Consider the following 15,884-nt stretch of genomic DNA (forward strand, 5'->3'; position numbering starts at 1 on the left):
CAGGTGTTAATTAAATATAACCGGTCTTATTAAGAATCTCTGTGGAAAGCATAAGTCCAGTAGTGGCCATCTTACGTTTGAAATTATTGTATCAATATCAAAATTTAATTTTTGATTTCCCTTTATTTCCACGAACTCTGTAGAATATTAATACATTTCAAACGTTAGTAAATAGTTTTTAAACATTTCATTTTGATTTCAAAATTGACCTGTTAATTGATTTTTATTAATATGTTAGGTAAATGTAAAGAATTAAGTAAATGTAAAAAAGTACTGTATTATATTGAATTATAATAATATAAAATGAAATCTTTCTACTACGACCTAGTTAAAAGAAACACAGGATTAGATTTATGTACATAATCACATGTGACTAAGCACAAGTAACTTAATAATTTTAAGCACGATCAAGCGCTAAAGTAACTAACATTTCAGCTATTATTATAAACCACATTTTAACTTAATCTAAGTTAAGTAACAGTTAATTAAAATCAAATATATATTTATTCAACTTTAAAAAGGTTTGTCTTCGTTTATAAATACTAAATGTAATTTCGTGCATGAGTTAAAAATTAAAGATGGAACGATAGCATTAAAGGTACGGTGCAGTTTTTTGTGCTCTATTGTGATATCAACCGGATCTCTTTGTACAATAGAGTAGAGGTAATGTATAAAAAACTCTTCAATGGAGATTTTTTTATTATTATTAATAGTTCCTTTTTAATAACCGTTAAAGCAAGATGATCAATATTTAAATATATAAAGCGTATTATTATTATTTATATTTTCTCACATAGATGACATAGCTAAATGTATACATTATGTAGTATGTTCACTATGTACATTTCTTTTCTTTTAGGCTCTCATATTGCGCGAATAGCTTTCATCTGTAGCACAAAAATTGTGTCAATATTCTTATGTTACATTAAAACCGCGGCCTATATCATTTAACTTTGCATTCATATCAATTACGCTACTACTATTGTAATGCTAACCTTTTTTTAAATCTATTAATATAAATATTAATATACCTCTGTAAATTCAACACGAGCTGGATCACCTACAATAGAGCCGTCTGGTTCTACATAGCCTGCATAACTGATAAGCTGCGGATTCCATATTCTGTAATCATGGTTACCATCTGTCCTCTGAGGGAATATTGTTATTGCTGATCTGAAATTAATAAAAGTTGCTTATTTAAATAGACTCGTATAAAATATTAATTTTAGGTCATAGTATGACTTCTACATCTTATAATCAAATATTGATTTATATAGTATAGCAATTAGACTTCCATTTTAGAACTTAATTCCATTAAAAACAAACGAATCACACAACAAACAATTTTAACATATCACGGCACTCATGAATATATTTATTATATAAATATTAAAACGTACATAATACATAATAATAATTATCATATAAAAGTTTTTACAATTTTTTCTCTCATTTGTTTAACATAATTATAAGACAGATATACTGAGACAGTTATACTTTTCGATAGTAGCTAATACGAGAAAACCATCTGAATTTACATTTATATAAATTGCTATAAAAGACACAAAGTTAAATAATTTAAAATGAAATTGTATAACAAGTACCATTTAACGCTAGAAGTAGAAATGAGAATTAATGAAAGAGGACATAGATCTGTTTGATGTGGCACTGGTAGTCAAGAATATACTAACTAAGATTTTGATTTGACTGAAACCTGTAGGTCGCGGGTTCGATTCCCGTGATACAATCTCATATAATTCACACTTGTGCATTAATTATACTGAATTACCGCTGTTTATAAACAGGTTCCTATGGGATGGGCAGCAGCGTCCTAAGCGTACCATAATACTAAATTGCGATTGCCAATTCTCTATCAAGCGTGGCGATTATGGTATATCTACCTACAGATATCTTTGGAGCTTTGCAGTGGGCATTTATGAGAAGAAACGTCGTCGACGACAAATGATTAAGGAAGTAAAACTGTCTTGAATATTCACTATGTAATTTAATATTTTTTGTGCATTAAATATTCGTTTATATGCTATATATAATAATGCATTTATATGAAAAATTGAACTATATTTAGCAAGCGCAATTTTGGGTTTAAAAATATATTGAAACGTTTACCTTATATTTCCTTTATTTGTGGCATATTTGATATGATTACATAGTGCTTCAAACATACCACTAGCAGTCGTTACTTCTCTGCAGTCAAATGTCTGTTGGAATAAATTTTATTTCAATGATATATTCCTATATTTATCTAAGAAAATTTATAGACATGTATTGAAATGTGCTTAATATTCAGATGTGTCATTATCACGTCATCACACCTACAGTATAGATCAGGTCAAAGACCGAACAATGTAATTACTTCTACGTACAAAACTGAACGTGCTGTTACAAAATTAGTTTAGAAAACCTTTAGCAAAAGAGACACATGAACTAATCCTTTATTTCGCAATACTTACAGATCCAATTTAAAAGATAACATCACTTTGTAATCACATTTATTTTCAAATACAAACGAATTTATAAATAATATTAAGGTTTTTTTAACAAGAGAAAACAACATTTAAAAAGTGATTTGGTTAACAAAACGACTCACTCCCGAGTTACACGGCAAATGAAGACATTAAAACCCTAATTAAAAGTTTGAATGCGGCATTATTACCAACAACGTTACGGAAAATGTTACACTTTTTCACTTTAGAATTTTTTTTCCTTTATATAGATTAGAGTGTGTGATATGATGAACATATGCAATTTTGTTAGGGTTTTTTGACTGATGTGCAAATGTAGTCATCGGTTTTTCTGCACAATTACATATATATTATTTGCTTAGTACATCTAGGATTTATATATGGTAAGAAATAATCATCATATCAGTGATAGAACGTCGATGTAGACGACTGCTGGATATAGCGGCCTGCATTCAGCATCTTCAGACGACAGAGTTGGACGTTGTACGCTGTGCTTCATGGTCCCCTAGTAGTGACCACTCAAGCAAAGAGTAAGTAACCAAAAATATCATAACGAAGTCGGAACGTGTAAGAGTAAAAGCAGATTCATCTGCATTATAAAGCAAACAATACTGGACCTACATAGTGGATTATTTCGTTCCTGTTTTCTAAGAAGAACCTTGTGCTTGATCATCAAAACTAGAAAAATTACAAAACTTAAAAAAGTAATTATTTAAAATTCTTTTATACATTTTACATATAACGGTGAACTAAATGCCGGAGGCATTCTCTGCTAGTTATCTGTTTGGGCGGTGCAGAGGTAAATTAATAAAGGTAGGTGAAACTAGTTAATATCATAAATCACGAAAAATAAAACAAAAAACTAAAATCAAATCGAGAAGTTAAATAATCACTTAAAACATATTATGTAGATATACTAGTGGCTAATATATAATAGAATTATATATAAATATATATTTAAATATCTACTTATACTATTTATATAAATATGATAAATATGAAAATCCAACTATTGGTATGCTTCCTTTAACCCGTCAAGCAACAGCTTTCGAAACTTTCCTGTTAATTTAATTTAAAAGATAAAGTAATTTTCGTCATAGCTCTACAAAAGCAATACTAAGATTTTAGAGTAGTATAGTACTCTGCCCTAAAACGCGGTGTATTACTTCGTCATATGAAAAGGGATTGTACTAGAATTTCCGTCTAACGTGTTTGTAGAATTTAATGTAAAACATTACGTACAAATAATTCATGGTTAACTTTATTCGATAAAGAGGGTTTAAATCTAATATTAAAAATAAACTTTTTTATAAGCGTGATAAATGCGTTTTATTAAAATCAAACAAAGAACATTATTTTACGTGTATGCAAATCTGTCTGAAATATCACGTGAAAATTTCCACTTTATAGAAAATGGACGATGTATGGAAAACATAATATGGGAGATATTAAACCGCGTAATATGAAAGTGCGCACGCGTATCGTGTTATAAAGGGATTAATTTATATAAATTATTTTAGGTTATCTTAGACATTTTATTGTGAAGCTAACCTGTGGCTATCTGAACAAATATTTCAGTACTGACTCGATAAGTATTAACAAAGCGACATACCTGCAATTTCTTCCACTGTATTCGCCCAATACATCTTGTAGCATTGCGCCATGCCAGTTTTGCACCAAATACCAGCTCTGCTGTTTTTAAATCGTATGTACCTTTTTCTTTTAGCTCTGCTTCGATCTCTTTCAGTCTTGCTATATGAGCTTCTGAATTTTCTCTGCAAAAAAATTGCTGTCATAATATTTTGTACAATTATTTTAATTTAATTCAATTCTAATTTTTATGTGAAATATTTAACGAAAATAAAAAATAGTTGTAGTTGTTTCCAATTCTAGAAATAGCTTTATTATTATTTTTGGACAAGTCTTAACTGACCTAAGCGATTCAAGTGGCAAGGGCTTGGAAAGCTTTTAGTTAGTAAAACTGATGAGTTCCCAAGGGAGTTTCAGCTCATGGTGCTAAAATTTCACCAGAGTGGTAGTTCACCTAGATATTAAATAATATAAATTAGAATTCTTGTAAGAACCATTCGTTTATATATTCGTTATAAAAAGCCCTGTTGTCATCAATACATTTCCGAGATACCAGTTAGTTCGTTGGAATAACAATGCATTCGCTATCTTTATCGAAAACAAATGTCATCTGGTTAGAAAATAACCTGCCACTTTTCTTTTGTACAATGAAACAAATGATTCTAGAACGCAATTTAAATTTGAAACCGTCGTTCAATTTGCTAGTCTTGCTATTTCGTTAATCCTAATAAAGAAGATGCTTCTGAAAGAAATTTAAGCGTAAAGACGAATTTAGTTACTCGAGTTACAAATTTGATTTGGCAATAACGTAATCCCGTTGAGGATTTCCGGAAATTACTAGAAAGCATTTAGTTGGCCATAAATAGGTGTTTTTTATAAGTCTCTAGATTTTATGGTTGTCGTGATTAAATATGACATAATCTTTGAAAACAGCATATGGTCCCATCCCGGGAATTTATACTTTAAATTGACGATATTCAAAATGTTATGATCTCATTATGAGTAATTTTTATTTTACCCTTCCGTATCAATTACCTTTCATGTCATATTACGTCTGACATATTACGACTGCATGTCTTGTAAAACAAAATCTTTCTTTTATATACGACACGATGCATTTCTTACCATTTATTTAATTTTTAATTTTAATACTACGGCGTCATTTATCTAAAACTATTTCGTCCAAGTATTAATTGACAGATACATATATTTGTCATTTGGCGGAGACCATATGATTAACTAAAATAACACTTTATTATAAGTTTCGTTAGGCAGTTAATGTAAGATGTTGACAATATAAATAAAAAGGAAGCACACGTTTTAAAAAGTACTTCAACATATATATTTTTTCCTTAATATAAATTTTTTGGTCCAGGTTTGATAAGATGATACGGATCTCGGGTGTTTAAGGTGGGGACAGTAAACGCCAACTAGCTTCAGCGATTCTGTGGCTGACGATGGTTCGTAGTGACATCGAATCCACTTAATAGCTTCACGAGAGTTTCAAGGGTTGAGTGAATAATGTATACCCTGCAAGGATCTTCCAGAACAGCACAGCGTGAGGGACTGTAGAATAATGAAGCATTCCTAATGGATTTCAATCCGTGTCCCTCATAGAAGACACAGCGCCACAACGGTGAGTTTAAGTGAGTTTAACCCTGTCCTGCCTGATCAGTAGATGCGTGCATCTCAATAAAGGAAATAATAATTGACATTGGAAAAAATAGGTGTTACTAAGCATAAAATATGTTAGAGTTAATAAAAAAGCTTTACCTGCGTATGGATGCAAAATATTCTTTCAAAAATATCTGTGCATCTTTATAAATTTCCTCTGGTGTTCTTGGTGTATCTCCTCTATTAGGTATATCCATTATGCTTGATTGGCAAATCTTCTCCGTGCATTTTGTGTTCTGAAACAAAACAATTGCATTTACTTTGTTTCAACTTACTCAATAAGGTATCTTGTACGGTTACTATATCTTTGAAGTGATCTTCTATTATTACCCCGAAGAGCAGATACATTGTATTTAGATATTTTTGATGGGAAGGTATAAATTAATTACTTTAAAGACTAAATAGCGTGTAGAACAAGGGCCTGCCTAAACAGTATTTGCAGACTTTCGACGCGGTAGAGCACAGGGGGTGCCAAGTCTAAGACCTGACCTAAAAGCTGTCGGAGGCACCTTGACTAGGACCGCTGCATAATACTATTTAACTGGATTAAGAAGTGACCATGTTCCATGGGCGGACCTCGGCTTTCGACACCAGAGAGAGAGCCAAACCTCAACTTGGCTGGGTGCTATTGCTTGGTTTATAACGCTACTACCACATTAGAAAGCATTAGCGCTGGGAGAAGTAGTGACGATAAAACTCCACCAACGAGCCCCTTGTGATTTGCGATCCGGGTTTGTTTCCGACGAGATCGGTTTGTTATTGAAAGACAACGATGACGTATAGCAGTTAAATTTTCCAAAAAAATGTTATTGGAGGTGTTAAAATATATTTAAGTAAAATTCTATGTACATACACTCTGAAATGGTTTTTTTTTATTAGTTATAGGTCTGAGAAGTGTCTCCCGTACATCGCGTATATTGTAATAGCAAATCTTATCATTTCGTTGATTTCAAATTTGCTTGGTAAAAGAAGGGGAGGTGATGAACCATTATTTAATGATATGAGTATATATAATATTACGTTTAGTATATTAAAGCATTGGTTTAGCGCTGGGGTAATATAATATTATATATGGATCCTTTAATTTATCACGGTGCTTAGGTCTATGTGTGATTGTGCTAGTAAACAAATAATGTTGCTTTGTGGCAGTAATGCGGCAGTCGTCGTCCGAGCAACTCGCCGCATAGCTGCGCAGGAAAACTCGCAATTAAAAATGACTAGTCGATTTCCTTAATTATTCACAATAAAATTTCTAGGACGATCACATTATTTTTATATTGTTATTATTAACAAAATAGAAACATTTTTTGAATAATAATCCGTCAAGCTGGTTACTTTACGTTTTTACGTTTTTTTAAGACAGATTTTCGATCGTAGGTCGCGAGTTCGATTTCTTGGAAACAATAATACACAATCACACTTTGTGCTTTATAGGATTTCCACTGCTCACAAAACAAGCTTCCAAAGGATGCGCAACAGCGTTCTCTATGTACCTACAACGCGTGGCGATTATGGTTATGATTATTTTATTCCCCATAGATATCTTTGAAAGAGGCCTATGGCTTGTGTGTCTATGTGCTGAAACGTGACAAAGCAGTTTGCGAGTTTATTCATAATAAAAATCTAAATTTATTAACTATAGCGTCCATAATATCAGTAAGATTATTCCAAAAGTGGATACGAAATAAATATTACATATTTTGTTGTATTATAATAAATTTTGTACTTAAATTGTACCTACACACACGCAAACATAATCACTGTATCTGTACTATCTTAACGCACACAAAGAACCGCACGCAGAGATAAGTTGAATTATTTATACGTGCTTCTTGTCCCGTAGTGGATTATAAAAATATTTTGCATAAACAAATTAAAAGTGTTCTTATATTAGATTCATTAATTATGAATAAGTTTTCCTCGTATCAATGGATTCTATTTCAATGCAATTATTTATAATACATACATTGAATAATGGTCAGTAAATTACATATATTGATGATCTTCTTTAAGTACTTGTGAGTTACAATTTGAAATCTGTACTTCTGCGATATTATTTATTATAATGTGTGTTATACAACACCGTTTTTGTTCGACTTATTAACATTCATCTAAATGTAACTTCTCAATGGAAAATGATAATTGATATTCGTTGAATGTAACTAGACTAACATTATATTTTCATCGTATGTAATAATTGCATGCGTCCTTTTGCGGCGAATGACTATTTAAATTGGTAATTACAACTTGTTCTCTTATCATTTAACCGTATATTTTAATTGTGATTAATGTTTATATAAACGACGTAAATAACCACCAACTTGTGGTATAAATTACGCAAATATACGAGATCGTTAATATCGATGGAGTATTTTTTGAGGTTTCGATGTAACCAGAAATTAGAAGAATTTTTTTCTCCTTAAACTTATGATTATTTATTTTATACATATGTATAATATTTATAATTTGATAATGTTAATAAGTAAATCAGAAAAATTATATTATAGTATAAGTTTATTATTTCATTTTTAGTGGATTATATATTAATGGAATAGGCGTTTGTCTTCCACCTCACCTGATGGAAAGTGTAGATGAAGACGAAGGTGGTACACAACCAAAATCAAACTGTTAAATTTTGTTGTATAATTTTTATATTTGCATCATTATATGCAAAATCACTACGTTGTACTAATAACGTAGTGTTTTTTTTGTACTACTAAGTACATCTCGGTTTATGTAGAGTCCGTTTTGTTTCATTGATCAAATCCTCATCTTTAATCTTTAGTTTTATTATGGTATTCTAAGAATGTGAGGTTGCGCCTAACGCATGTCGTTTGGTTAATTTTAGGTTTTTACGCAACTTAGTTATACTACGAGTTCTTAATCTACAGGAAGTAAGGTTTGATCAAGTTTCTTTGTTTAGGATTTTTTTCAAAATCCTTTCGGATTCGTCTTTAGAAACGACTAATTATTTCCTCAATTTAACCGTAAAATGACGTCAGCGTTAACCTTCAATTCGTGACACTCTAACAGTTTCAAGATGTTTTTATATTAAAGTAAGAAAAGATTAAATGTTAATCTTGTACACGATTTCAGGAACATACTATTGTATTTACTAAGAGATCCTAAAAAACCATGAATTGCGTTATGCCTCTGGGCTGATTAGGATATAGTCGTCGATTTTTATTACCACATCTCTACGATGTCGTTACAGGCAATATACTGCCACTGCCAGGAGTAGGCCTCCCCGAAAGATATCTAGTGGGGATATTTTGGCAGGCGTGTTGGCGGTGGCGTGTGGTATTATGGTACGCAAAAAATACAACTGTTAATTCTCTGTTTGTGATTAGAGGCAATCCTATATAATTAATGCAAAGAGTGTGAATTATTTGAGATTGTATCTCGGGAACCCAACTCGCGACTTGTCACTTCTCTATCACTGGGATATAATAGCTCATAAAAAGTTATTTGCATATAGACTCGATATTTTTTTTCTAATTTTCAAAAGCAGTTATCATATAGTTCAGCTATATTATGTCGTAAATTGGAAGTAACGTTTGACCAGAGTTTTCTAGTTTTTTCGGGAATGTAACATTTAAGGTTGCATAAATCGAGACAGCGATACTTGATCATTTCAACTGTATGCTCGTGATAGATCGATCTAATTAATATGGAGAAGATTTGAGTGAAAAGTGACAATGATCTCTCCCTCTCTTGTAAAAGTAAATTGCTTCATATTATCAAAATAGTTTGAATATACTAAAATTTCAAATGCGGACTTATTCGGACAATATGTTAAAAAGGTGATTACTCTAGAAACTAATTAATTTAACATTAAAAATTCTTCTGGACATTTATATATAGCGAAAACAGATATGATTACTTCTGTATTTGCAACGAAAATACCTATACATAACATTTAAAACCTTTTAAAACTGACGAAAGAATATTAATACAAGATTTAAAAAATTAGAGCTAATAAAAATTAACTCTCTATTAAGTCTAAAATATTCAAGTATTCAAATGTTCGCATTGACTATCCGCGAGTCCAAAATGGACACTATAACAAGTTTGCGGGTAAGTCCCATATTCTCATAATTATTACAAACTTATTGTAGTGTTCCTTAAATTTTAGTGCTGAAATGGTTTTTCTTTATGTGTAATTTCCAAAAAGTTTGACAATGACACTTACGTATTTATTGTCTTTATTAAAAATAATTAGATAGGTTATACTCTAGATCTCTTATTGCTATTTTATACGATCAAGACTATGTATATATATACCTGACCTTCGCAGAATAATTGACCAAAGGATCGTGCCGAAAAGCACTGCTATTGAACAAAGGACTGAATGATCGTGCAAAGAAATAGTGCAACAGGTCGAGCGGTAGTCCATCACTATTTACTATCACTGTCCGTCGATCTCCTTTGTGTATATTGTTTAAAAGTATATCACAATATACAATTACAATTATGTATCTGTTAATTCATTTCTTTTTCTTCTTCTGTTTCTTTCTGAGGCAAGTGCGATCAAATCAATACTGATCGAAGTCAGTTAGATGTTTTTATTTATTATTGTGTTATATTTATAATATGTATTACACCTTATTTTTTATAAGTATATATGTTATATACATAAGTATGTATGCTTAAGTATATATGTCTATGTACGTTTATGTTCGTTTGTTTGTAAATTTGTATTTTTCTAACATATTATATATATTTTGACAATCATTTAGTTAATTTATTGACACTTTTTTGTACACCATAGAAAAAAAATAGAGAAAAGAAGTTCATATGGTACAAGAGGCGGTCTTATCGCTCGAAGCAATCTCTACCAGACAACCTTTGGATAGAGATAAGAGACATGAAGGAAAGGGCAGTGTATGGTGTACGTACATACAAATACTTACATTACTTACGTGTGTATAGTAATGCACATACTTACAAGAATACTTACATCTACATATATACATAGGTATACATATGTATTTATATATATATATAAATACAGATATGATTATGATACAGAATTCTGTCAACTATCTGACTGATAGACTGATACAAGCTACAATCTTCAGTAATTATTTAATGTTTTTATATAATTTTGGTTACAGACAACGCATCCATAATTAGACACAAAATTCTCCACAACAAAAGCTCGTGTCACGCACTACTTCGTATTGGTCATAATACAAACAATCTGTATGATAAGATATAAAAACATGATTACATCATTATGATACGCGATCAATGAATGCGCCGTCATTATCTGATACGAGGAAATCAAACATTATGTTGCCATGTACTCATTTTATCTCTGATCGCATTACATCCGTTAACTTTTTATAGCTAATAACCGTGAATATAAAATTCAATTCATATTTGATTGGGTGTTGATTTATTTATAATGTCTCTCGAAAAGTAATTTTTATCTTTTTTATCCAAATAATGCGACGAGTTACGTCATCATCCTAAAATCGCATATTATGATTTGACTTTTTAAATATCTATGTACATAATTAAACACGAGTACATCTCTTCGTTTCTATCTATAATGTCGACTTTAAAAATTATGTCATTTAGTTTTATAGCGATAACTACTGTGATATGTGAGTTCAAATTTAACCGTCCTCAAATTTAATAAACGTATATTTTAAATGCAATTAAATATTGGAAACATTATGATAACGTTCGTTTAAAACTGTGTTCGTAAAATTTACTTTGAGATAAAGAGTAAAGAATTGTGTTTACTACTAATTTCTGGTACAGATAATACTTATATATTATAATTGTTAAAATAAAAATTTTGATCGTCATTGAATTGATTTCTGTTCATATCGTTGTAAGACCGACTTTATTGTATAACAGCTGAGAATATCTCAACGCAAGTCCAGCACTGGTCGACGCGTAGGCGACTGTGAAGTTTGACTCGTGGCTTTGACAGGTAACAAACAACTATCAAAACTGTCTATTAAGGGAGAATATTTTAATAGTTATCCAAATAAGACATGTAAAATTTTGCTTTTATACTTTAACGTTCGTTACAATTTAATAAATTGAAAATATATGACAAAAAGAAAATATCAATTATATGATATACTTTATTACAGTCGCCCTCACCTTTTGTGTTTGAAGCATGCACTGAAAATTATTCAGGTTTTATTAAATTAAGGTCTGACGCACAGGCTCTTGGAATATTTGCAACATGTAGAAGATTAAATAATTAATAACGTTTCCTTAGAAAAATGCCAATCAACCAATGAATGGAATATTTAGAGAACTGGAACATTATAAATGTAAGGAAACGTACTGATAAATTAACAAATCTAATAACTTTAATGTGATTAATAATACACGCAATTTCATAATTATAAATGGTTCACTAAAAATATAAGATTTTCGTTACAATGAATTTAAAATATTTTAATCCGTTGAATATTTTTAAGAATATTAATATTAAGTTTTAAAAAACGCGCGTGTTGATAAAAAAAAGTAATAAAACAGTTTCTAAACGTTAAAGTAATTTGTAATTCAGATCATTTGAACTCCGTCAGCACAATTAATATTTAAACTCTTTGTTTACATTTTTTTTTTTTTTTTTTTTTTTAATGACCCCCGCTATTGGGGGCCTCTCGTTCCCCTATCTTGAGTGGGACAGGGACTTAATCTTTTAATATAATTTTTTCACAGAATTTTTATTTTCTTTCTCTTCTATCGTTCTTCACATAATCTTTCAGTCTTGTCTATCTTTCATGTTACATTTCGTCTTTGTTTACATTTAAAACCAACTGATAGTCCATTGCACATAATTCGCACATGCTAAATTACAATAAAATTATTGATGAAATGGTTAACATTAGCCTATTCTATTTTTGCTATTCGAAGAAAGTTTTATTTATTTGCAAACAATGTGAATAGTGCCAATATGCTTTGTCACGTTTTGTGACGCCAAATATGGACATGAATAGAGCTATTCTTGGAGTTTCGCTGCGAGATTGGATCAGACAAGAGGAGATCGACAGAAGAACTAAAGTCACCGACGTTGCTCGAAGAATTGCTCATTTGCAGTGGCAGGGGGAGTGGCACATAGCTAGTGCAATTAATGGATCACGAGCCGGTAGACGCGACGTAGGTATGGCCGTCTTCTCTGTGGAGCGACGACAAAGTTAAGATTGCAAGAAAGTCACTGAACGCGGGCAGCGCAAGACTTGTCATTGTGGCGATCTTAGAGGGAGGCCTTTGCCTTGCAGTGGGGGCCTATTGGCTGAAAAGAAAAAGTATAAAATATGATTTTTTCCAATATGCTAATACAGTTCTATAAATTTAGAAATGATGGTACAAGATCTTGTAATTGTGCACCAAAATCCATCTAACCAGAAAATAGTAATTTTGAAATGTGTACTTTTTGCATTAAATATTGTCATATATCCGTACCTGCCTATACGGTCTCCACTCAAAAAACCCATCACCAGCAAAACGTGTGCCGGTCTTAAAATAAAATTCTGATTGCTATCTCGAAAACAGTTTTGTGTTTCACTAAGGCTATAGACATCTAATTATATCTCGGAGAGGGTATTCCCCGCATCCGGCTCGACGATCTTCGTGGTTCGTTGCGCATTCTCTTTGCTTATTATTACACGGGCTCTTTCGTCATTTAATTCGACTGTGATAAGAATTATTTGATACCTTGTTCTAATTCTCAGAAGCCTTTGCTTTGTATTAGCTAAAATTTTCCCTCTGATGTTGACTAATGGCACATGGTGAAGTAACAATGTTGCTTATAAAGATTCGTAGAGAACAATTTTAAAACAAAAGTGGACTACGTCAAAAAATACGCCGGTTAAAATGAATACATTTATTTAGTTTTTATACAGGATATAATACATAGCTTTGCTTAAAACCTTTCATACGTTTCATACTTAGTGACTATTTACAATTGACAACGAAGCAGTCCATAATCAGCAGTAGCATTTACCTTGAGAACCTCTGAGAAAAAGAATCCTAACAAATATTTATGGACAAATATTTATCTTTAGCCTTTACCTTCGTTTTATTTATAAATGTTATTGATTTTTATTTATTAATATTGACAGAAAACTCTGCAAGCAGGCCACTGCCAACTATTTTTTTAAAAATCTATGGTTATGGGCGATTTCACTTAAAAAAAATGAAATATTATTAATAATATTTTAAAAACAAAATCGACAACGTTCTTTTTTTAAAATCCGAATTTTATTTATTTACATATTATAATTTTTATACGGCACGATGAACGATAGTTTCGGTCGAGATGGTTTTAACTGACTTTTTCGGAATAATGCGTTGTGTTTTTAATTGATATTAAATTTTGAGCATTACTCAATTTAAATTTTAAAAAGGCATTAAGGAAAAATTTGTCCTATGTAGGTATAACGAGTTGTCACATAAAACCTCTTTTTAACTATGTATATGTAAACATCAATATTCATTGAGTTTGTTTATTACAACTTAATTAACATCGGCATATCCTTTGACCGCTGTCCATCAAGGTTAGCTTATCGTTTTATTAAAATGTAGGAATGCCTTCGAACGGCGATACGGGAAGCGGAGCAATAAATTAATAATAACATACTAACAAGGTGTTCGGGAAACTCCAACGTTATTATTTAATGCGAACGCCGAACTCGACAAGAGCTGCTTTGTTAATGAATTAGCACGATCCACTCATGGGCATTGTTCCCACGATCGGCGGACGTCTGAAGGTAGAAGTAAGTGAGAACTTACTGACCCAATCATCAACCATAACTTTATTGAACAAATGAACTGTACTTAGTAAATTTGTTCAATGTGTACTGAAGTTTTATTTACTTATTTATTTGGGGCCATTCAAAAAGTACACGGTATAAAATACACAAAAGTTTAACAAATAACCATAATATTATCCACAATATTTCGACACCATTTTCACGTTATTTTTTTTTATTATCCTCCTTATAGACTTTTCGCTTTAATTTTATGCGTGAAAGTTTATGTGAAATGATTGAAATGAAGCTTTAAAAATGCAAATAATCGGTCGGAAGACATTCACTGTTGTATATGGAGGATTGAATAGAAGCCTATATATTGCTTTCGACAAATTTAACGACGTACAACTATCAAATGTACCCATTGCTTATATTTCAATATATTTACCTATCTTGACGTCATTGCCACAAGATGAGTTTAAGTGGAAAAATCGATACATTTTCATTATATCTCCAATTAAAAACACACCATGAGTAAGTTATATCTCAAATAAAGTTAAACTATTTTATTTACGTGTTGAATAAGCGAGATACTTTAATATTCAAATTCAAATATTTTTATATGAATGGTAATCCATATCTTATTAACTGAATTTACCATCGAAAAATAAATGCCTCAGACCTAAAAAGGAACAACACTCAGGATACTTAAAACATGAAACACAGAAACTCAGGATAGCTACGCAATTTCTTTAAAATATTTCAAAATTACATATTTGTTTTGTAGTATATAGTTTTTTCAAATTTTTATAATCTAGCTTTGCTTTCTGATCATATGATGATTATGAACCAGTGGTAATATTATACGTATACATTACGCGTAAAGATATTTACTGACTCAAAGAAGTCGATTTATATGTTTATATAATTTGTTTTTGCTTTTGGTATTTATATTGGAATCTGGTGGTAGAATATATCCAATGCACCTACCGCTGAAATGATAAATGATTTTTTACATTGTACATTACATGTCCTAGAAAAATACCTGAGTGTTTGTGGAAATACATTTCCGTATACGTATTGGGAATCAATAGTTAATATAGAAATTAATTAAATTTGAAATCATGTTTTTTTTCTATTGAAGAGAATTTACGATACAAATTATGATAACATTGTTAAGTGTTGCAAATTTGTACAGTCATCAGTACTCATTGGCTCATTCTCGGTTCAATATTGTTACGGACCCTGAATTGTAACCAATTTAACCAATTCAGTAGATTGGTTAAGATTTAAAAAAAAATATAAAGGCCGCCTTTTCAATGGTTCATTGTTCAAGAAATATTCTTATAATTTTGATGAACGTTTAACAATATGTTGAGCTTAGATCTTAGAGATAAGGCGAAGGTTATCC

General features: G+C 31.0%; 1 protein-coding gene across 1 annotated transcript in view; it reads right to left on the reverse strand.

Moving 5' to 3' along the window:
* Positions 1-15,884, reverse strand: part of LOC137930564 (nitric oxide synthase-like) — a 32,354-nt gene that overhangs the window by 10,980 nt on the left and 5,490 nt on the right. The window contains exons 2-5 of the mRNA XM_068773856.1: positions 5,847-5,983; positions 4,096-4,258; positions 2,128-2,219; positions 1,032-1,173 (exon numbers count right to left, since the gene is read on the reverse strand). Coding sequence (XP_068629957.1) covers positions 1,032-1,173; positions 2,128-2,219; positions 4,096-4,258; positions 5,847-5,983 — 534 coding nt within the window. The remainder of the gene's footprint in view (positions 1-1,031; positions 1,174-2,127; positions 2,220-4,095; positions 4,259-5,846; positions 5,984-15,884) is intronic.

This window comes from Battus philenor, unplaced genomic scaffold (assembly GCF_028537555.1).
Source record: "Battus philenor isolate CCGP_79_NKW_IND1 unplaced genomic scaffold, ilBatPhil1.0.hap1 SCAF_6, whole genome shotgun sequence".
Lineage (NCBI taxonomy): Eukaryota > Metazoa > Arthropoda > Insecta > Lepidoptera > Papilionidae > Battus > Battus philenor.